This window comes from Crinia signifera, chromosome 19, assembly GCF_055691185.1.
Source record: "Crinia signifera chromosome 19, ASM5569118v1, whole genome shotgun sequence".
Taxonomy (NCBI): Eukaryota; Metazoa; Chordata; class Amphibia; order Anura; family Myobatrachidae; genus Crinia; species Crinia signifera.
This window is the reverse complement of record NC_139226.1, coordinates 109,471,449-109,494,695: the sequence shown is the minus strand read 5'-3', so window position 1 is coordinate 109,494,695 and position 23,247 is coordinate 109,471,449. Positions and strand designations below refer to the sequence as shown.

Here is a 23,247-nt window from a genome sequence, read left to right as displayed (position 1 = left end):
ACTGCTCCTGATATGGTAGTGTCTAGATCCCATGCAGTTTAGGTAATTTTCCCATCATGCCCTGGGTCCACGTATACCTGGAGGGGGAATATAAATCTGTGGCGAGCGAAGCGAGCCACCGTGCCCGAAGCGTGCGAGCGTAGCGAGCCCGCGAGGGTACAATGCTGCAAAAATAAAACAAAATAAACGACACCTACATGAATTACACATAAATTTAAAAACGTTGTGAGGGCATCTAACAACTTCCGCCCTCACTGAACGTCACTTCCTGTAAGCTATACTGCATGGGAACTAGTCTCATCTACCCTCCTAATAGTATTTGGATCAGAATTTCCATTGGAAGAATGTATAATATGTTATTTTACCAATGAATCAAATCCGAATTTAATATTTGTTAACTCTCAGCTGGGAGGCTCCCAAAATTAGTCTCCCGCTCCTCCTCTCCATGGTAACAGCTGTCACAGGCAGTGCTCTCCCCCGACTGGTCACACCCAGGACCACCACCATCCCCCCCCGGTTTTTAACCATACCAAAATTAGGCGTTCTTGCCTACTTTTAAAAACTTGTTTCAGGGAGATTATAGTTGGTAGTAGAATATTGCAAAGTGCCCCATTGAGTGGGCGTGTCATGCTATCGGAGCCCTGTCCCTGCGCCCTTAAAAATAATACATCCCCCGATATGATCGCATTTTACAGTGCGATCCTGGGCGGTAATATTCCGCCCAGATCGCATTGTAAATGCGATCATGATAAATGGGCCCCTTAGATCCAAATGTAGATGAGCCCCAAAGCAGTTAGTAAGAGCTACTATTCTTGGTAAAGTGCTGGGAAATGGTGCTGACGATTCAATGTTAATGTATCTGTCTCTCATTCCTTTTTTCCCCAAAAATGTAACAGTGTAATGTGGGCTAGGGGACATGAGAGAGATTGCTAGACTAATGAGGGAGAGAGGGAGATTGCTGCTATTTCAGGGAGTCTCCTGCAGAATGCAGAAGGGAAGGTAACTATGAAATTAGGTGACACTCCCAGCACCACCAGCAAAGTGGGCAAGTCTCCCTCCACCCGGTCTCCCACTTATCAAGTAAAATATATATAGAAAGTGTATAAAATGGGTGGACTAGGTGTCATCATTGAGTTGCATCTTTGTTGCCACCTGTCCCCATAAAAATGTTTATTTAAGTAACCTTTTATCAAAAGGATTCTATCATGTATTCTGACTCTCTGTCCCATAGACTCTCACTACTCTCTATGGCACCCTATCTCACTACCGCTGAACCCCCTCAGACCCTTTCTCCCTGAATCTCATCCCCTGACATTCAGTTCCCCGCCCAGGGATCCTGTACACTGGCACCTTCTCCTCTCTCCGCTGGAATCCTCTGTGGACTCTTCCGGTACTTTCTTCTGTTTTTCCTGGCTTCAGAAAAGTAAAACAATTACACTGAGTCTTTTATTTTATATACATATATATTTATATTTCTTACATGATAATAAAAACAATATGTGTAAACATGAACAAAATATACACTAACGGGAAATCCTAGCCATAACAAAGGCTGGTTACATACCTGTATAACCCCACTGCCACATTCCCAGTGTATACACAAGGCAATGCACAAAATGAAATATCGATGTCGGCTTTCCGAATGATATATCACAGTGTGTAGGGGTATGTTCAGTATAGATTTACTAGGTGGCCTATGCGAAAATTCTGCATGCGAATGGGCCAAAAGTTCATTTTTAACTTTGATTTGTAAACAAACAATACAATTTTACACAGAAGGGGAGAACTGAATCTTTAAAATGGAACCTCATTTATCGATTTTGGTATGAAGGGAGAGAAAGGGATCGTCACCAAAAATCACCTTCTAGAAATAATATATACAGTGTGATGTTGATCAGTTTTAAATAGTAAATTTTCCCCTTAGACTCAGCGACACTGGAAGAGTATTTAAGGGAATCTCAAGCGACATATATACGTATATCACCTTACATCTGCCTGTCTGGGCCTGCACTGTTGCAAATGGTTTTACTAACGGCTAAGCATTTGCCTGGTGCAAACCGTGCAATCCCAGGGTTGGAAACGAGTTATATAATTATGTATATGCAGGCTGACAGGGGCCTTTCTGCAAACACAATACACTTATTGGATGTCATTAAGGGGCTGATTCAGAACCTTCCCTAATGTTTGGGGCTTGAGCATGCGAGTTTATGCTTCACAATTGCCGAACCGTTCGCTCTAGAGGAGGGTCGGCAGGGACGGACATAGCGTTGATGCATTGGAACGCCAGCTTTTATTGGCATCCCCATGAAAACACTGGGCGTTTCCCTGGCATTGCAGGCAGGCCGCTGCCTGCTCGGGGCAGATAGCTGACGTCAGATCAGCACCCGCCCCCTTTACGGCCATCTCCATGGGAAATAAAGGTCGGCGACCACCGAATGATTTCATTCCCCTTCAGCCGCATTCAAGTGGAAGTGTTCTCGTACACACACCCTCGCATGCTATTGGGGGGGGGCGTTCGTCGTGGCTAGCAGCGGTGCTGACCTGGTCAATAGGCTTTGAGTATATGCAGCCTAGCAATCAGGTCTGAATCAGGCCCACAGTGCAAAATGGCAGCTTTGCAGTGGTAGTCACCTATAGTACTCCACATGCCTCCATTTGCACATGTGTTCCCGCATTTATGTTAGTTAGTTTGCGTAAGTATATGGAGGAAGATGAGGGTTACTAGCAAAGTATGAGTGAGGCGCATGAGCAAGTTCTTCTGGGGCTAGAAGTGCATTTTACACTACACAAATGCATACCTACCAACTTTCATTGGTGGTCCAGCAGGACCTTCCCACGTGCCGCAGCCACGCACCCGGAAATTTTGGGGGGGTGGCCTCGTATGAGGGGGCGTGGCCTTCAAAATGCATCAGTCATGGGATCCCACGCCCCCGCTTTGGCACCGATGCCCCTCTGCCTGCGGGAATAGATGCTGTGCTCATGCGCACAGTGTCTATTCCCCGCTGACAAGCGGGTGGCAGGGGGGACTCCCAACTGCCCCCACCGCGGGACCAAAAACCAGGACGTTCCCACAGTAAACGGGACAGTTGAGAGGTATGCAAATTGGCAGGAAGTTTGCACCAGCTTAACTCATGTCCTTTTCTTTCCTGCATGTTGGGGCAGATTTATCAACCAGCATTAAGTGCAAAAATGCACTTAACGCTGGTTAACTGGGGGGGATTACGTTTATCCTAATTTATTACTAGCGCACCTAACGTGCGCTAGTGACAGCCCGCCGAGTTACGCTCGGCGGGGCTGTCCCTGCAATCCCCCCCAGGGATTAACGGCCGGGGCGATGTATTAACAGCCTTCAAGGCGTTAATTCGCCCCGGCCGCTTCGCCAGCTCAGGGCTAGCGTTGTCCTATCCCCCACTATGGGGACAACGCTAGCCCTGCGTCTGGCTTAGGCTGCGCTGGAGATCTCGCGGTTTTAGCGAGATCTCGCGCATGCCCAGAAATCCGGCCGGGGGGGGGACGGCGAGTGCGCATGTGCGGGGTGGCGAGGGAGACGATAAGGAGAGCCGTTCACGCTGGGGATAACGGCTCTCCTTATCAGCTGAGATGGGGTTAATACATCTGCCTATAACGTTTGCCCGCTTCTCCACGTTATGCTGGCGAAGCGGGAATCGTTATTCGCCAAACGTTATAGGCAGATTAATACATCTGCCCCGTTGTTCCTTAGTGACAAAGCTCTGACGCAAAGTTTACACTGAAGACAACAGACTCAGCGTGTAACTTTAATTTAGCAGAGAAAGCCCCTTAGAGGGAAGACTGGGGTGTGTGTTGGTGCACTTCAGCAGTGACCCGGGTTGTGACCCAGGCAGAGCAGTGGATAGAGAAAGGGCAGGGGAGGAGCCTGGTGTAGAATGATGAGTCCTGCCATTTGCTAGATTACTTTAATAGTATCTAACTAATACTCCAAGCTTCCTACATGTATAGTCACTGGCCTCTTGATGAGTATACGAATTAGTGAGCTACAAAGCGTGACGCAGAAGACTTATTTCTACCTTTCTTCCGTTCGTATATTACACTCTACATAAATAGATGCCTTATAATGTACATGGAATTTCACAATAAGTGCTTTTAGCGTTAGTTCTTTTTAAGGTAAGCGGTGCTGTATGGCCGTCTGAGAGCAGGGCTCCCATATTTACACAGAGAGCTTTATTTTAAGTGCTTGGCTATGTCCTTCCACAAAGACTCTAATTTCTCTTGCACGTCCTCTATTGAAGTGACTGTGTGCTGTAAGTCCGGAGAAGCAGGGGCCAGCCTGTACTTCATGTCTTCCATCTCTGTATTAATGGTCCTTGTAAACTCTTCTATTTGCATCTGAGTGTTCCTGTGGAATTCCTCCACCTCTCTCTGCATCTGCGCCGCCATCTCATCCACATAGGGGGCAACAGGCTCTGCCGCCTGCCTATCTGGGGACTGTTCTTTGACCTCCCAGGGATAGGACACAAGCTGTGCCTTCAAATCATCCAAGTTTTTGTGGATCTTCTCATGCAGCTCCTTTGCGTTCTGAGTCAGTTTCTGAGATAGCTCGTGTACCTGCGAGGTCAGTTTCTCCTGAGAGATGAAAGCATGGGGTGCTAGATTCCCATGGAGTTCTTCAGAGGCATGACGGATCTCTGCTAACAGTCTATCAGCCAGAGGATAGAGCAGTTGTCTCATTTTACCTGTTTGCAAAGCTATTTGGTCCTGGATGTTTTGTGTTACCTTGTTTGCTACCCCAGGGTTGGCATCGTTCTTAAAGAGATGAAACTGCGAACGGAGTTCCTGTGATCCCCATCCCACGTGATATTTCAGTTCCTCAGTATACGGAAGCAAACGGTTCTGTAGTAGTTGAAGGTTTGAGGTTATCTTGTGGTGCGCTTCATCCATATAGGGGTAAATTTTCCTTTGGAGATCCTGTACCTCCCTTTGGATCAGCCTGCGGAGTCCATCGGAGTCCTCATACAGGCGCTTCTGGAAACCGCTCTTCAGTGGTCCAAAGATATTACCCACGTAGCTTACTCCACTGTGGAGACTGTTTTTAAGGCCACTGTTGAGGAAGAGAGGAAAATAATATATACATGAATAATAGGCTGGACCGACCTCAATGGTAATTAAAGGACAATGGACGGTATTCAATCCCAGCTGCTATTTCCATCGGGAGAAATAGCGGACCCCACCTATTCAATGTTGCCGTTAACCACAACATTGAAGGCAGATTCCGACAAAACAGACTTTAAAGCAAGTCGGATCTGTTTCGTCGGAAACGGGCGCGGATTGTCGAATTGAGGGCTGTTGTTCAACAATCCAGAGCCGTTATCACCGATATGCAGACTTTCCAACACAGTCGGTACATTGAATACTGACTGTCGAGTTCCTATAGGAAGGACCGAAAAACCGCCCGGATTCGGACTGTCGGAACGTCCCGACAGTCGGACCCAGGATTGAATACCCCCCTAAATATTAGATTTTAACAATGTTCACTAATATAATCCGGTATTTTGTTTTACATAGATAATGCAATACATAATCTTGTTTGCATTATTTTATAGATAAGTATGTAGGTGTATTCCTCGCATCTCCCATCCTCACTCATTACTCGCTCCCATTCCCCAGGGGCAAACGCAGGATTTTCAGAAGGGGGTTTCCAGAGAGGGGCCGAGCAAAGCACGGAGATGGACACTTAGGTGACCCAGTATATGCCGGGTCAGTTAAAGTATTATAGATAGACCAAATGTACATAAATACTAATAATATAATTATATATATATAGAGAGAGAGAGAGAGCAGGGTAGGATATGGTTAATCCATATCTAGTCGTATCCTGACTCTTGTGCTGTGAAGATGTCAACTGCTGATGTGTCTTGAGAAAGGCCACCTGGTGACCGAAACGTAGACCTACAGCGCTTTTTTGACTGGTAATGTACCAAATAAACCTTTCATGATGAGACTCCGGTGAGTGCCCTTATTGGATTAACCATATCCTACCCTGCTCTACATTTGGGACACACTGTGTTGCCTTAAAGGAGCACCCCATATTATTTTTCAATGCTGGCTGGGAGTGCGGAATTCAAAATTTCTATATATATATCTATATATATATACACACACACACACACATACATAACAGCAGTGTAGACGCCTGGGCATAGCAATGTATTGGGGCCCCTACCTATCCTCCAGTGGTAGGGGTGGGGGGTGCTATGAGCGGAAGCTTTGATGTCCCGCGGGTGGTAGGGGGTATTATATCAACCGCTCAGCATGTAGGGCCTGGGTCAGTAATCTCCACTAATTACCCCTTTACTGCACAGATGGTGGGAGATGAGGTGGGAGAAGGGGGCATTGGGGTGAATGAAGGGGTCCTGATACATAATTTTCAGGGTGGTAGACGATGTTTAATACGCAGAGGAGGGGTGTATAGTGGAGTGGGCTTATTATTCATAACTTTCTGGTGGGAGGACAGCCTGCTTGACTGCAAATATCTCCAGTTCTCGGAACTAGATTTCTTAGCTTTTAATATAATTAAAAACTAGAGAATCCCACCTACCAAATGGTATTCGGGACTAGGGGATCAGAGTTCAGGAGGCAGAGCAATCTACCAACGAGTATATAAAACTACATACCAGGTGTGTGGAGCTGGAGCAGTAACCAGCTGCTGGAAGGCTGATATCTCTGGTTCTGGGCACAGTAGAAACAAGCTACTAGTGTACCTCAAAGGGGGAGAGTCCAAGCTTTTTGAATATACCCTCAGAAAAACTCTAAGTCAGAAAGAATCTGAAATATCTGACTGAGAAGAGCAATTAACAGGCTTGGATGGGGACCACTGCTTTGAAGTCAGATATCTCAGGTTCCCCAGGGACGATTTTTTAAATTCTTGTACCCTTGGAAAGAGGGGACCCTCAGCTTTCAGTCTAGGGCCCTTGGATTCCTGGGAGGGTTTTTGGGTACTCAGAAACCCCCCCCCCCTGCATGTGCTAATGATTCCCGACTGCAGGACTTTCTTCAGGGTACACCCACTCAGTGGAATGCCCTCCCAAGCACAATAAGACTCTCCTCCAGTCTCCAAACCTATAAGCGTTCCCTGAAAACTCATCTCTTCAGGCAAGCTTATCAAATTCCAGAACCAGTCACAGAACCTTGCATTCTGGTAGAATCGATGCAATAAAGAATACAGTATATATCCTTATGTATCAATGCCTATTTCCCTATAGATTGTAAGCTTGCGAGCAGGGCCCTCCTACATTTTGACTTTTTGTAAATACCCTGTTTGTTGTATCACTGTCTCCTTTGTAAAGCACAACGGAATAGGCTGCGCTATATAAGAAACTGTTAATAAATAAATAAACTTATGTGGAGGACTTAAATTTAGAACAGTGGTTCTCAAACTTGTTCCTGAGGACCACACACATTTCACGTTTTCCAGGTCACCCAACAGGTGCACTCATTACTGACTGACACATTTTAAAAGATCCATAGCTGGAGCTAATTATTTCACGATTCTTTGAGGAGACCTGCAAAACATGCACTGCATGGGGTCCTGAGGACCGAGTTTGAGACCCTGTGATTTAGAATAGTGTTTTGCATACTGCTCTTACATGCATCAAGGGTCCAGGTCAGTGTTGGCTCCAGAGGTGGGGTGCAGTAATTCAGAATTCATATAGGGAGGCACAGCACCTGCTAGTGGCAACGTTTGGTGTGGCAGTTGGTACGTCTCCCCTGTTTGAGCTTTGGACTTTGTTACAACTGGTGCTGCCACTGATCCTGATTCGGAGCTGTTCACAGAACTGTAGCAGCTGTGTCGAAATGTCACTGCCGTAGGGATTTGTAGTAAGGTGCCTCAGATTGCTAGTTTAATGAGTATGAAGATGCAACCATTGGATGCACATCTCTTATATATTTAGCCAGATCTGTCACTCATCCCCTGTGTAGTTAACGCTCCCGCCCAGCTGGATACACAAACCCGCCCCCCCTAGGGAAAAGACCAGTGTTTTATGTGTATGACGTTCCACCCCCTTGACATCACCTCCCCCCGCCCAGCCAGGGCTACAGTACACGCCCAGGATCCACCATTATTCCACAGCCACCATCCACCATTACTGCCGCACCCCCCCCCCCTCTGCCAGCAAACCCCCCCGGACACCCATGACCCCCCCTCCCGCGATTCGCGGCACCCACGCGACCCCCCACCCTACCGCGATTCACGGCACCCCCGTGACCCCCCCTCCCCCATTCGCGGGACCCCCCGCGACCCCCCCTCCCCCATTCGCGGCACCCCCGCGACCCCCCCCTCCCCCATTCGCGGGACCCCCCGCGACCCCCCCTCCCGTGATTCGCAGGACCCCCGCAACCCCCCTCCCGAGATTCGCGGGACCCCCGCGACACCCCCCCCACGACCCCCCCTCCAGCGATTCACGGCGCCCCCCCTCCCGTGATTTGCGGACCCAAGCCCCCTCCCGCAATTCGCGGACCCTCTCCTGCGATTTGCGGACCCACGCGACCCCACTTCCCGCGATTCGTGGCACCCCCGCGATTCACGGCACCACCGCGCCCCCTCCCGCGATTCGCTGCGCTCCCCTCCCATGCTTCGCTGCGCCCCCCTCCCGCTATTTGCAAACCCCCTCCCACGATTCACGGCACCCCCCCCCCCCCCGCAAGTCTAGCCCCCCCGCGATTCGCCCCCCCCCAATTCACGGCACCCCTCGCAACCTCTCCTGCGATTTGCGGACCCCTCACGCGATTCACGGAACCCCTCAGCATCTCCGGTGCCCCTCCCGTGATTCGCCTTACCCTGTGACACCCCCCCCCGTGATTCACACACCCCTCCCACGATTCACGGCGTCCCCCGCACCCCCCCTCCCGCCTTCCCCCTATTCACGGGACCCCCTCCCGCGATTCGCGAACCCCCGCGACCCCCCCCCCGCGATTCACACACCCCTCCCACGATTCACGGCATCCGCGATTCGTGGCCCCCCACGACCTCCCCCTCCCGCAATTCATGACCCCCCCCCACGCCCCCCTCCCGCGAATCGCGGACCCCCGCGCCCCCCCTCCCTTCATTCACGGCACCCTGCACGCCCCTCCCTCCCGCGACCCCCCCTTCCAGCAATTCAAGGCCCCCCACTGCCAGAAGTGTCCCCACGGTCCTCTGCACCAGCGCCACAACTTTTATCAATGTTTTGCCCACATACCACTATTATACAGCCTCCTGCTCTCATACACCCCCTTACTCCCTCCCACTGCCGGGAGCCGCATACTGTGAAAAAGAAAGGCTTAACAACTCCAAACTGATACTGGGTTCACTTGGCGCCGTTTGGAGTTGTTAAGCCTTTCTTTTTCACTGTATTGTTATTTGAAGGATTTGTTTTTTTTTTCCTTCTTTACCAACTCCTGTGGCGGCCTATAGCGCAGAACCTCAAGTTTAACATGTGTATTGCTTTCATGGGAGCTGCATACTGTCCCCCACCCTCCTCCAGTTCTAGGGATGCCCATCGACCATCAATGATTTCAAATCATCGATGGTTTATGGCCGATGTTGAATACTTTTGCCATTGATGTGGGAGGACCAGATGGTTTCCCTACATCAATGGCAAAGGAGAACCAATCAAGTTTCACATTTTTTTAAGGTGCCGGGACACAGAGCATAGCTCCGCCCCCCCCCCCCCCCCCCCAACACACACCCGGAAGTCCCGCCACAAAGTTCTGATTGACTCACGGCCTATTCAGTCATAGCTACAACAATCGATGGTTATCCAAGTAATATGTTACTACTATCGATGGCATGGTGCAAAATCGCCATCAATACCAACCATCGATGGCGTCTGCACCAATGCCCATCCCTACTCTGGAACAGCCAAAAGCCTTTACTACCCCTCATGCCCACACACCTCTATCACTGCCCTGTCTCCTGTTCTCCTGCCCCATAACTTCCGCCAGTGGGGAGCCGATCACCCTGTGTTGCCCACATTCCCCTATCATGCTTTACCACCCAGCCTCCTGCTCTCATGCACCCTAACTCCCACCCAGTAGGAGGAGACACTGACTCTGAGCCACCGTCCTGTACTCCTGTGCTGCCACGCTGGACTCTTTCCCACTGGCAGAAGCTGCACAGTGTCCCCCACCCTCCTCTTTAGTCCCCCTTATGCCCACACATCCCTATCACTACCCAGCCTCCTGTTTTCCTGTGTCGTGACCTCCGCCAGTGGGGAGCCGCTGGCTCAAAAACACCCTACTATACTACTGCACACACACACCCCCACCCACAAATGTCACTGTACCCTCCACACTATCAATGTACAGTACATCTTACTCTGTAACCGCTTTTTAATTAAACAAAACAATACACACCCCCTTCCACATCATATGCTCTCTATTTAACACATTTCACCTATAACTCAAGTTGCAATACAGGCATCTTACATACAATTCTAACCATATTTCTCATATACAAACATTCACAAATTAAGGGGGCGCAGCCCCTTACGCCGGTGTGAAGAGCACCCGCAGGGCGCGATGAATCACCTAGTCTTTCCATAATTGAGTTACTATATTATCGGGCAGCATGGCTGTCGGAAGAAAGAGCCATGATTACCTTGTACCGAATCACTGTCACACCCCGAAACCATCGCAACACATCTGTGTTTAAGTCATGGAATACATAAGGATGTCCGGCAGGCCGGGTGTTGGTTGACAGAATACCAACACTTTGGCATCCCAATGGAGGGAATTCCGAGAGGGGTCAGGTAAGTATACTTACCTCATACCTACCTGTCCATAACCCAAACCCTCCCTTCCTACAGCCTAACCAAATCCCCCTCCCCACAGCCTTACCATAACCTCCCTTCCTACAGCCTAACCTAATCCCTCTCCCCACAGCCTTACCGTAACCCTCCCTTCCTACAGCCTAACCTAATCCCTCTCCCCACAGCCTTACCATAACCCTCCCTTCCTACAGCCTAACCCAATCCTCCTCCCCACAGCCTTACCATAACCCTCCCTTCCTACAGCCTAACCTAATCCCTCTCCCCACAGCCTTACCATAACCCTCCCTTCCTACAGCCTAACCCAATCCCTCTCCCTACAGCCTTACCCTAACCCTCCATTCCTACAGCCTAACCTAATCCTCCTCCCCACAGCCTTACCATAACCCTCCCTTCCTACAGCCTAACCTAATCCCCCTCCCCACAGCCTTACCCTAACCCTCCATTCCTACAGCCTAACCCAAACCATCTCTTCACAGCCTTACCCTAACCCTCCCTTCCTACAGCCTAAACCAAACCCTCTCCCCACAGCCTTACCCTAACCTTCCATGTTAATGCCTAACCCTAACCCTCATATCTTACAGCCTAAACCTATCCTTCCCACCTCCCAAAGCCTAACCCTAACCTCCCTTATAATTGAGTAACCTTAACTATCCCCACACTCACCTGTACCCGAATTCTAGATCCTCCACTAGTGCCTAACCCTAACCCACCCTACTCCCCACCCTAACGCTAACCCGCTCCGCATGCTTATGATCGACATGCCAGCAGTCAGGATTCGGGTTCCAGCATCTCCATTGATGTCAGGATTCCGTCGGTTCAGCTTCTGCCCGTGAGTCAGCGAAAGTGATAGCGGCAGGTGTCGGAACGACCGGTTCCGCTGACCACTCATACATTGCAAAGCATATGGGAGTGCTATCTATTAAATAGCAGCACAGCAAGTCTATAGTTACTTTTCAGATGGGTGCTATCCGCCGAAATGGGGGAGGGTGCTGATTTCATGCCCGCCCCCCTGAGGATGCATATGCATGCCTGCATTCTCAGGTGTCCGCCCATCGTTTCCATGGGGCGCCCACTGTTTTTGTGGGCACACCCATAAAACACTTGGCGGACACCAGCGCCTGCCCCCTTCCTGCCCTCCAGTGAGCAAATGCCCAGGAGAGTGTGAAACTCGCTGAAGCCGTTCGTTTCTGGGGTTTGCTCATTCGCAAACCCAGACCATCAGCTGGGGTAGCGAACTCGGACCTGACCGATCAAGTCCGAATCGCCCCATGGCTTGTTCCAGACGCAAAGTTTTTGTGTTACTCACAGTAGCGCACTCAGGGGGGTTTCTGAGTACCCAGAAACCCCCCCAGGAGTCTAAGGGCCCTAGTCTGAAAGCAGATGGTCTCCTCTTTCCATGGGTACAAGAATTTTAAAAATCGTCCCTTGGGAACCGGAGATATCTGACTTCAAAGCAGTGGTCTCCATCCAAGCCTGTTAATTGCTCTTCCCAGTCAGATATTTCAGGTTCTGTCTGACTTAGAGTTTTTCTGAGGATATATTCCAAAAGCTGGGACTCTCCCCCTTTGATGGACACTAGTAGCTTGTCTCTACTGTTCCCAGAACCAGAGATATCAGCCTTCCAGCAGCTGGTTAATGCTCCAGCTCCACACACCTGGTATGTAGTTTTATATTCTTGTTGGCAGATTGTTTTGCCTCCTGAACTCTGATCCCCTAGTCCCCAATACCATTTGGTAGGTAGGATTCTCTAGTTTTTAATTCCATTAAAATCTGCAGTCAAGCAAGCTGTCCTCCCACCAGAAAATTATGAATAATAAGCCCACTCCACTATACACCCCTCCTCTGCGTATTAAACATCCTCTACCACCCTGGAAGTAATGTATTAGGGCCCCTTCATTCAGCCCAATGCCCCCTTCTCCCACCCCATCTCCCACCATCTGTGCAGTAAAGGGGCAATTAGTGGAAATTACTGATCCAGGCCCTACATGCTGAGCGGTTGATATAATACCCCCTACCAGTCGCAGGACATCAAAACTTCCCCCACCCCTACTGCTGGAGGATCGGTAGGGGCCCCAATACATTGCTATTCCCAGGGGTCTACACTGCTGTTATGTATGTATATATATATATATATATATATGTGTGTGTGTATATTATTATTATTATTTATATACATTTGGTCTATCTATAATACTTTAACTGACCCGGCATATACTGGGTCACCTAAGTGTCCATCTCCGTGCTTTGCTCCGCCCCTCTGGAAACCCCTTCTGAAAATCCTGCGTTTGCCACTGACTCACGAACATGAATCAAGCCCCGAGTTCTCTGAGGTAGCGGTTAGCAGTTTCAGCATTTATTGTGCACTCACGCGACTTCTCTGAGGGCATTTTCTTGCAGATTCCATCCATTTTTCTCATTGGTAAGTTGACTGAAATACTCCCAGAATCCATTGCGAGACTCAATGGCTTGGCAGCCTATCAAAAGTAAAAGACAAAATGATAATGACTTCATTAATCTTTGAGAAAGTAAGATCCTTATGGGGTAATAACAGCCAAATATTTTAGTACCCCACTATTACAGTAGATGTTTTTTTTCAGCCGACATGTGGCGACAGGTGGTATTTCATGCCCTACCTTCCACTAGGGCAGGGGTGGGCAACTATTTTGGCTGGGGGGCCGCTTTACACTTCCAGTAAATATTCGAGGGCCGCACACAAAGTATCTTGTATACAGATGGAGCCATCCTCATCTCGCCCTTTAATAAGATTAAGCGAATAATCAGATTTCTCTGCTAATCCCCTTCTCCAACTGTATTGTTCTATGTATTGTATTGCAGCTGAGACCAAGAGGCCTTGGCTCACCATGGCTATCCAGTGTGGGCTAGATGAGGATGGCTCCATCTGTATATGCTGCTGTCTGGGTCCTGGGGGAGATGGGATGTAAAATGGAGGTAGCTTCTACCTCTATTTTGCATTCCCTTACCTCCAGGACCCAGCAGCAATTCTACCTTAACACAGCTGCCTCCGACCCCAACCAAGAAGCTCCGCCCCCCGCCTCCTAGCATCTCAGCATGTCACTCACATCACAGGAGGAGGGTGGAAATACCCTGGCTCGCTTTAGTGGCAGCACAGGTTGGCAGGGCCATCATAACAGCATTATGTGCCCCGTATGTGTATATATATATATATATATATATATATATATATATATATATATAAAATGTATGTTAGGAGTCATGCAACAGGCTTGTATTTGTGCAGAGGGTTCTAATCAGGCAACATAATGAAATGACAGATCATTATGCTGCCTGATTAAACCCTCTGCACAAATACAAGCCTGTTGCGTGACTCCTAACCTGCATTATATGTATATCAATGGGACTGATTTATGCCCCTTATTTGGATGTCACCCCAGCATGAGACTTCATGTTTATGAGAGTGCCAGTCATACAAGATATAATATATTTACATATAACTGCAGCAGTGCCTTACTTTTACAGTTGTGGAGCCTGCCAGACGGGAGTCAGGACAGGAGGATCCTGACATTTTAAGTGCCTGCGTTGCTGCTCTGACTAGTAGTCCCGCCGCCGCCGATGCATGACCGTCCCATCCCCGCTCAGCATTACTGGGAGTGTGGGAGGGGACGCGGTCACGCGGCAGCTGCCTCCCCACCATTGGTTGGTGCGGCAGCCGCGTGATCACATCCCCTCCCACACTCCCAGTAATGCTGTGCGGGGATGGCGCGTCGCCGGTCATGCATCGGCGGCGGCGGCGGGACCTCACCGTTCCGCTTGTCAGCATTGTCGGGGCCGCTTCTCATTGTGCTGGACTCGGGAGCGGCGGGCGCCTGTTGCCCACCCCTGCACTAGGGAGTGGTGGGAGAACATAATAGTGTGCCAAGCGTAGTGAGGCACCATGCCCGAAGCATGGCGAGCGCAGAGAGCCTTGGGAGGAGACACGGTGCACTTTTGAAATGTCCATGTCGATTGTGTCGACATTCAGGATAAAAAGTGAAAAACTCCATGTCGACCTTTTGACTGTTGACCTTGCCCATGTCTACCTAATGCTTGTGTCAACCTAATGTCCCTGTCGACTTAACCCCATGCTGACCTTCAGACATGTCGACCTTGATGCATGTCGACCTTCAGTGGTAGACTCAATGCAAGTCGACCTTCCTCTTGTAGACCCTATACTCTTATAAAATACAGACAACATATCGACCAATATAAACTCAGCAGAACTAAAGTCCCCCCTGAACTGTAATTCAATTGCCTGTGAGTCCAGTAAGCACTATTTTCTTTATATATATTTCCTGTACTCATACTCTTTGGAGCAAGGAGTCTGACATTCTGCTTTTAAATACTGTTCTCTAGTATCACATACAGGGGATAAGATTAAATCTTGGTGTTTAGTTTGTAGCAGGTAAACAGCATACCAGGTAATCAGCATAGGCAATGATGGTTACAGCATTGCAGCATACAGGTGTCACATCATAGTACAATCTCCTCAGTATGTTACAGTGGTCCCTACCATAGCCCACATCCCCATCACCTGGGCAGCTGTTCCACCATCAGGAGCAATGACCTCCTGCCCCGGAAACACTTATATCAGGAAAGCGCAGGTGCTGCTCATCAGCCCAACCCTGGTCAGTTCAGAAACCTGGACTGGATCTAACTTTCCTGCCGCTGCTCTAAAACCTGGTCTGGATTTTCCACATTATCCTCATGTGGGAATATGCTGTATCTGCCACAATGTGACTGTGTTTATACTGTATGAAAATTCTAGAACATGTAGATTAGTTCTTTGCATGCACCTATGCTAGGCTGGAATTAAATATGTATGTTACATGTGAACACTTACCTGTTAAAGTAAGGATTAGCGACAGACAGAAAATCCCTCCACTTGCCATCTGGATGCGGGAGACTTAACGTCTAAATCTATAAAGAAAACAACGTTTATGGAATGTTATTAGCACAGTAGCAAATTCAGGATTTTTAGAGAGGGGTTTCCAGATTTAATCCAAAATCTCCCACTCTGCAGTGCATTGGAGTAAGTAAGGGAGTCTAGGGGAGCGGTAACAGCCCTGAAAATTGGTCTTTTTATACACTGGATACTGTATGGATGACAGTATTAATATTCACAGCGCAGATGGTCTATAGTATAGGCTGTTTCAAACATTTAAATAAGATAATCAGGAAAAGGTAAAATATAACAATAAATACATAATAGAACCAGTGCTGCACTTTCTAAGATCACAATCTCCCACTTCATTGTAAGGCTCCTGTCTCTTCCTCCTGGCAGCTACTCTCTGGTCCAGTGCAATGTTTGAGGGCTCAGATCCACACATACAGTAAATGTGGTAGAAGAAGTTGATACACGGGGCGTGTGCAGCAGCTCTGCTCTGTCCCTTACACTGCATGATGTGGTGGCAGCTCTATTGATCATATCATATACCAGTGCTATTGTTGTCATAATTTAAGGCATTTGCGTGCAACCAGAAACCCATATGCACAATATGTTACATGGTATAAGTCAGCTATCTGTGTCACGATTAGAAGCACTGACATGACCTGTGTCTTCCCCACCTTCCCTTCTCAGTCTTTGCCCCTCTGTCGATAAGTAGCATATCAACATTCATCATGTCTACCCACATTATACATTCAGGGGCAGCATGATGTTTCTCGGCACCCTAATCTAATTCCTCCCCCCCCCCAATTCAGCCGGCCGCCGCATCCCCCAGCCGTAGCTTGGAGATGACATAATTTCCAAGTGCTGATCGGGACCCGGACTGCTGCGCTGGGGGCAAGCCCAGCACTAAGATAATCTGTTGGGCTGCCCCCAGCCCCCGTGCACCCCCCTGCCCTCGTCCGGGAGATGAATGGATGCCGCACACAGGCATCCATTCACCTCCTCCGCTGCCGCCGCTGCTGTCTGCAGAGCGTAGCAGACAGCAGTGGAGGCTGTGTGTGCCCCCCCCCACCCACCCAACCTGTGCACGCTGCAGTTTGCAGGTTGGACGTCCCCCATTCATGTAAACGGGAGCCGGGTCGGATGACCCGGCGTACCCGTTTACACCGCCCACTACCCAGGTCCTAGCCGTGTTCTACCCAGGTCAGGACCTGGGTAGAAGTCCCGTGTAAAGGGACACGGCGTGACCCATTTACACCGCCGCTGACCCGGGTCTGACCTGCCGATGACCCGGGTTTTTGCGGCGGTGTAAAAGGGGTATAACACTCCTCCGTCCAGTAAACTACTATACTCGATATATTATACTATAGTTGCCGGGGGCGGGCAGCTGACATCTGTCTTAAGGTGGCCATATATCAGAAAGACATTGCACCCAATCATACAATCTCAATGGATTGTAGAATGGATTGTATGCCGATTGTGTGCACCTCGTGTGTATACAATCATACAATCACACAATCTCCCGGCCCCGGGAGATTGGAGGATTGGTCCTCTGATCTGACGTCCTGCACGTCAGATCAGTTGGCATTGGGAGCAGATTGCATGTGCTTTTGAGCACATGCAATCTGTCATTAGATGGCTCAAACAACCAGAGTCATGTGACACTCCCTCCCTGACTAGCAGAGAAGAGAGGTGCAGCTTCCGGGCAGCCCGTGGCAGTGAAGATGCTGGGAGTCGCAGAAGTTTCCAAGCGGCAGACGGACGAGCGGCTGAAGAGAGCGGTGGACGTCCTTTTGCACAATTCTGTCACTACTCTGAAAACAGTTTTCAGATGATTGCTGTATTAGGGCTATGTAATCATGTCATAACACAGCAGATGTGAGCAGGTAGGTAGTTGCTGGCAACCTGTAAATATAAAAAAAAATTGTATTTTTGGTGCTCCTATCCTTTTGATCCTAGTAGGCCAGCCCACTATTTAAATGAAGCTTCAATCATACAATAATGCAGCAGATGCAGGGCCGGTGCAAGGCACCAGAGCACCCCAGGCAAGTCAGGGTGGGGGCCCCCCGGTGTCTGCCGCCCGGGTACCTGTCCTGCGGCGCTGTAAAGCTGGCGGCGGCGGCGGCAGCGGGGGGTCCCTGCAGTCAATAAGAAATAACGAGCGCTATCCGCCAGGCTATGCCGAAGCGCTTCTGTTTTGGAAACACTGGCCGCACGGCGCATGCTGATTGGCTGAGATTCAGCCAATCAGCGTGCGGCCAGTGTTTCCAAAACAGAAGCGCTTCCGCATAGCCTGACGGATAGCGCTCGTTATTTCTTATTGACTGCAGGGACCCCCCGCTGCCGCCGCCGCCAGCTTTTACGCACATATACGCCGCAGGACAGGTACCCGGGCGGCAAGGGGGGGCGAAATACCACCCTCCAGTGGCCGGCGCCCTAGGCAAATGCCTAGATTTGCCTAGTGGTGGCGCCGGCCCTGAGCAGATGGATCGTATGACTGATTGCATGATGGATTGTGAGTACATTGTGTGTCCAAAAACCACCAAGGACTGCCGGGGAGTTGAAGGGAAATTGGACACAATCATGATTGAACGGTCTTTCTGATGTATGGCCAGCTTTAGTTTTGCGTGTTTGTTCCACAGCATTCGATGGTCGGCGACCATCAAATGATGTTGTCCTCGCCCCCTAGGCTGCCCACCCCCTGACACACCGAATTCGCCCACAAGGCTGCGACTTGAAGCGGGGATCAAAAACCCGGGTGCGACCGGTGTTTTTGGTGTAAAAGGGGTATTAAGCTGCAGGGGAGATGGTTAGGGTTAGGTTGTCGGAGGGATGGCCATCGTGGCCATTGCCATCGATGGTTGCCATCGATGGCAATTCCACAACTGGCCATTGATAGTGCTAAACTATGCAATAGATGACCATCGATATTGTTCCATCGATGGAGGGAAACCATCAGGTTCTCCGCCTTCGATGGCAAAAGTATTCAACATCGGCCATGAACCATCGATGATTTTGAATGGGAGGGGGTGCTACCACGGACACAATACAAGGCAATTAAAGAGAAAAAAGGAAAGTGTGTCACTGTGTGGTGCACAGGAGGTGAATTTCACATAAAATGTAACCTTTATTGATTTCTTTATAAAATGTTGCGAAATATTGACATAAAATATACACAAATTGGCACGGACAAACGTATTAAAAAGGATACTCGATCCTCACACAGGGGTTCCCCCGCTGCACTATCTCCCTGAAATAAGTTGGTTCTTCTTAAACGGCACACGCTACTCAAAGTCTTTTAAAACATATATATATATATATAGGGACGTTTCTGTACATCGTGTCTTGAATATATTTCTGAAAATAAAGTGATCGGAAGAATTACCTTGAGTGCTTCACTGGAGATCGGACCTCCATATTTATGGACTTTTATTAATCTTGGCGCCATTCCACAACTGGGTGTTATATGGTTGTTGGGGTCCCTTATCCCTCTGGGGACATTGTGGTAAAGGCTGCCGAACCAATTGTGGACTAATAAGATTAACTTAACTTAATTGTACAAAGAGCGCGATTTGGAATATTGGGTTCATATATATATATATATATATATATATATATATATATATTTTGGCTGCAGCCTCCTCATGAACAATAATGATTTGTGGTTTATCATCAGTGGAGATTTAATGAGGGGTTTGCAGTGACGTGAGCAGGCACAATGGATTGGTACAATATCTGGCGGTGTGTACTGTTCCACCGCCCCAATTTGTGGGAGAGGGATGTGTACCGGCTCAGACTACTTCCCCGAGTCAGTCAGGTGCAGCATACGGACTGTGTTTCCGATGCTGATCACCTGCCGCTCAGTGGGAGATCGTCAGCCGCGACCGCTATGCAGTGTTAAGCAGGGATCGTGGTGTACACGTATAACACCTCCGACACCTTGCCGCTCAGGTACCAGAGATCAGACGGTGATAGGCGCCACACACCGCTGCTCTGTCAACACGGGCCCAGTGTCGACTGGCGTCCGTGGGTAGCGCTGCTGTTTTAAGCTAAAACATATATATATATATATATGTTTTAAAAGACTTTGAGTAGCGTGTGCCGTTTAAGAAGAACCAACTTATTTCAGGGAGATAGTGCAGCGGGGGAACCCCTGTGTGAGGATCGAGTATCCTTTTTAATACGTTTGTCCGTGTTAATTTGTGTATATTTTATGTCAATATTTTGCAACATTTTATAAAGAAATCAATAAAGGTTACATTTTATGTGAAATTCACCTCCTGTGCACCACACAGTGACACACTTTCCTTTTTTCTCTTAGATGGTTAGGTTTAGGTTGTGGGAGTTAGGAGTGTTAGGCTGCAGGGGAGATGGTTAGGGTTAGGTTGCGGGAGGGAGGAGTGTTAGTCTGCAGGGGAGATGGTTAAGGTACCCATACACTAGTAAGATTTATCTGCAGATCTGGCTGGTTGGAACAAAAATGAGTGACAGTTTGTCAGTTTTCCAGCATTTCCAAGCAAATGGTCAACTGTCATTTGCTCTCATCCATAACCATGTTTTTGTTCCAATCAGACAGATCTGCAGATAAATCTGCGTGTGTATGGACACCTTTAGTGTTAGGCACTAAAAAGGATGGGTAAGGTTTAGGGTTAGGCTGCGTGGGGGGAGTAGGGTTAGGCTGCAGGTATGGAGGGCTAGCGTTAATGAGGTAGGGACACAGGGTTAGGAATAGGATATTTAACTGTGAGGTGCTGGAATCCTGAGCATTGGGATGCCACTGTCAGTCTTCTTCCCTTGGCATCCTAGGTTCCAGGATCCCGTACCCAACCCATCCTAACAGTGCAGGTTTAAAGGATATCCATGCTGCACACAGATGGTTAGACCAAAATACCAAAATGACTGAGGTACTAAATAAGTTACCTGTGCTTAATCATAGATATACCTAAAACCTATTCTAGATTATAAAACAGTGCAAAACTATATACTACACATTCTGCAACTAATTTAGTTGCATGGTAATTAGTTTGAATGGTAAGACATTTATGTTATAAAATAAATGTATTTTTATGTTGATATTACTCTTTTATACTAACAGACTGCTATATGGTAAGCATTGAACAGTAACTAGCTTGATATATTGTATATAATGCGCAAAGAGGTCCAACACTCCAATATTTGATTCAGCAACCAGCGTACTAGTGCTATAATTATTATAAGGAGTAATCTGCTAAAGCAGAAAACATGGATGGCACTGGGGATGGGGTCTACAAAAGCATATATCCTTTACCTTTACACAGGGATTTCTTTCCCCATCCCTGGAAGTACTTAATGTACTTTTGTAAACTCTGCAGTGCTGTGCATGTTATATATATATGGTGAATATGTATACAGTGGAATGTTAAACAATATATTCTTACCTATAGTTTTTAGGTCAATCCTCCTCTATCTGATCCCAGAAGCACCTGCTGATTCAACCCTGTGCCGTCACCTCTGAGATAGATCTGGTACATAAACAGGCATCTTGCTGCTGTCATGCTTTCCTGCTCACTTTTTATAGAACATGTGAAAGCGTTCACCTGGGTGACGCCTCTTCAGCTGCAGTGTACCTGGCAGAGATGTCAGCACACCTGATTTTCAGGGAGATACACACAGGAAAGATACAGGACTCCTCTTGTTGCTGTGGTGAATGCTGCAATTTGACCACAAGGAGGCAGCGACTCCTGTGTTCCATTATATATCTATACAAAATATATATATATATATATATATATCATATGAACGTGTAATGATTTCTGTACTGATTTAAAATATAGGGAAGAATAAATTACAGATGCATTTATTACATAGATGACATAACTTTATTATAAAGGCACGGTGTCAAGAAGAAGTTGACTATTCAGAGAACACATTCAGGGCATGCAATAGGTGATTCTGGGGGAGATGGATCAGACCTCTGAGGGATAAATTGGAGAAATTGGCCAAAGCAGCCAATCAGCTTCCAATGCTGGGTACACATTAGGATGATATTGGCCGAATTTACGGTATAAAAACAACAAATAGTGCATATTGGCCCTCATTCTGGTCTGATCCCACGGTTGTGAATTCGCAACGGTGACTGATGTTGAAGATCTGCCCATAAGTGACCATCGAAAGAATTCGGACCCACACGCAAGGCTGTAAATGGATGCTTAGGCAAAACATCCATTTGCAGGTCTTCAGGGACATTCGGCGTCCAGCAGGGAGCGGGCATTCCTGCAGGCGGCGTTAATTGGCTTGCAAAGCAGCGGAAAAAAAGCTCATTTGTGAGTCAACCAGAATCAGGGCCATTGTCTGATGTGGATGCCTAACTGCGCATTCCTCAGATCGCATGTGATCTGGTTGGTGGTGCTGCTCAGCCAATCAGAAGATATTGTGTGTGACTCAATGAAGTTTAATGAAGGACAGAGAGATACATAGACCCCATTCTGTCTTGTTATGGGCTGATTGACAAGTAATGAGACTCTGTTTTTCTGTCCCATAGATAGATTTGGCATCGCTGTGCTGGTTACTGTGAAGCTCACACATCGATGTGTCTGTACCTGTGGTTGGACTGCCACGGTTCTTTGTTTGGTCACAGTGGGGTTTATTCTAGTTCATTCTTTCTGACAAAATCCTTCTTAGATGGACAAAACCATGTGCACTGCAGGGGGGCAGATGTAACATGTGCAGATATAATTAGATTTGGGTGAGTTATTTTGTTTCTGTGCAGGGAAAATACTGACTTTATTTTACACTCCAATATAGATCTCACTTTGAAGAAAAACCCCACCCAAATCTAATTCTCTCTGCACAAGTTACATCTGCCCCACCTGCAGTGCACATGGTTTTGTCCATCTAAGAAGGATTTTGTCAGAAAGAATGAACTAGAATAACCCCCAGTGAGTGGAAGATCTTCATACATTTCATCATGGTGGATGAGGAAGATGTGTCTGAGATCATGTCAGCGATGTGTGATTGAATTTTGTGCTAAACTTGGAAGAAGCGTTAAATCAATGTTACGGGTAAAAACAATTGCAGTATGTCGCTGGTGTAAGCAGAATACTGTGCGCAGCACAGAGCAGCAGAAGCATGACTTTACAGTCTGCAGGAATCATCCCTTCTGTGCCCGCTCACCTCTCTGGGTTCACAAAAACGAGCTAGGCCCACAGCTTGCTGCAGAGGGATGTGTATTCGATGTATTGTTCCTCTCTGGTGGATTCTTCATGTTTATAATTCCATTGGTTGGCTGGATTATCTGTTTAAGATTAATAAGTGATAACAAGAATACACAAACCTTACATTAGTCAATAAGACTTTTGATTATATGTTGTAAATATAATCTAGAGCAGTGGTTCCGCAACTGTGGGTCCTGACCCCAAAGTGGGTGCTGACCATTCCAGCATGGGGTCCATGATCCGAGGAGTCTGAAAAATAAGTTGAATTGTCTTTTACGGATGGAGCAGCTCCCGTCGGAATTGCCAATCTCCAGCCGCCGCTGGAAGCGGGTACACGAGCGTCTCGCGTGTGTGTGCCCCC

The 23,247-nt window shown here is 48.0% G+C and overlaps 1 protein-coding gene across 1 annotated transcript; it reads right to left on the bottom strand.

Annotated features, from left to right (window-relative positions):
- Positions 1–3,764: 3,764 nt before the first annotated feature.
- On the bottom strand, positions 3,765–21,325 carry APOA5 (apolipoprotein A5). Its single transcript, XM_083163175.1, has 4 exons — positions 21,111–21,325; positions 15,646–15,722; positions 13,156–13,261; positions 3,765–5,077 (listed from the first exon to the last, which is right to left on the bottom strand). The coding sequence occupies exons 2-4, from the start codon at positions 15,692–15,694 to the stop codon at positions 4,201–4,203; spliced, it is 1,032 nt and encodes a 343-aa protein (XP_083019301.1). The 5' UTR covers positions 15,695–15,722; positions 21,111–21,325; the 3' UTR covers positions 3,765–4,200.
- Between the last annotated feature and the right edge of the window lie 1,922 nt (positions 21,326–23,247).

Coding starts and splice junctions, on each gene's coding strand:
- APOA5 (XM_083163175.1), bottom strand. CDS start 15,694: ATGGCAAGTGGAGGGATTTTCTGTCTGTCGCTAATCCTTACTTTAACA. Junction 13,262..15,645: donor GCTAATCCTTACTTTAACAG/GTAAGTGTTCAC, acceptor TACTTTTGATAG/GCTGCCAAGCCATTGAGTCT. Junction 5,078..13,155: donor AATGCCCTCAGAGAAGTCGC/GTGAGTGCACAA, acceptor CTTCCTCAACAG/TGGCCTTAAAAACAGTCTCC.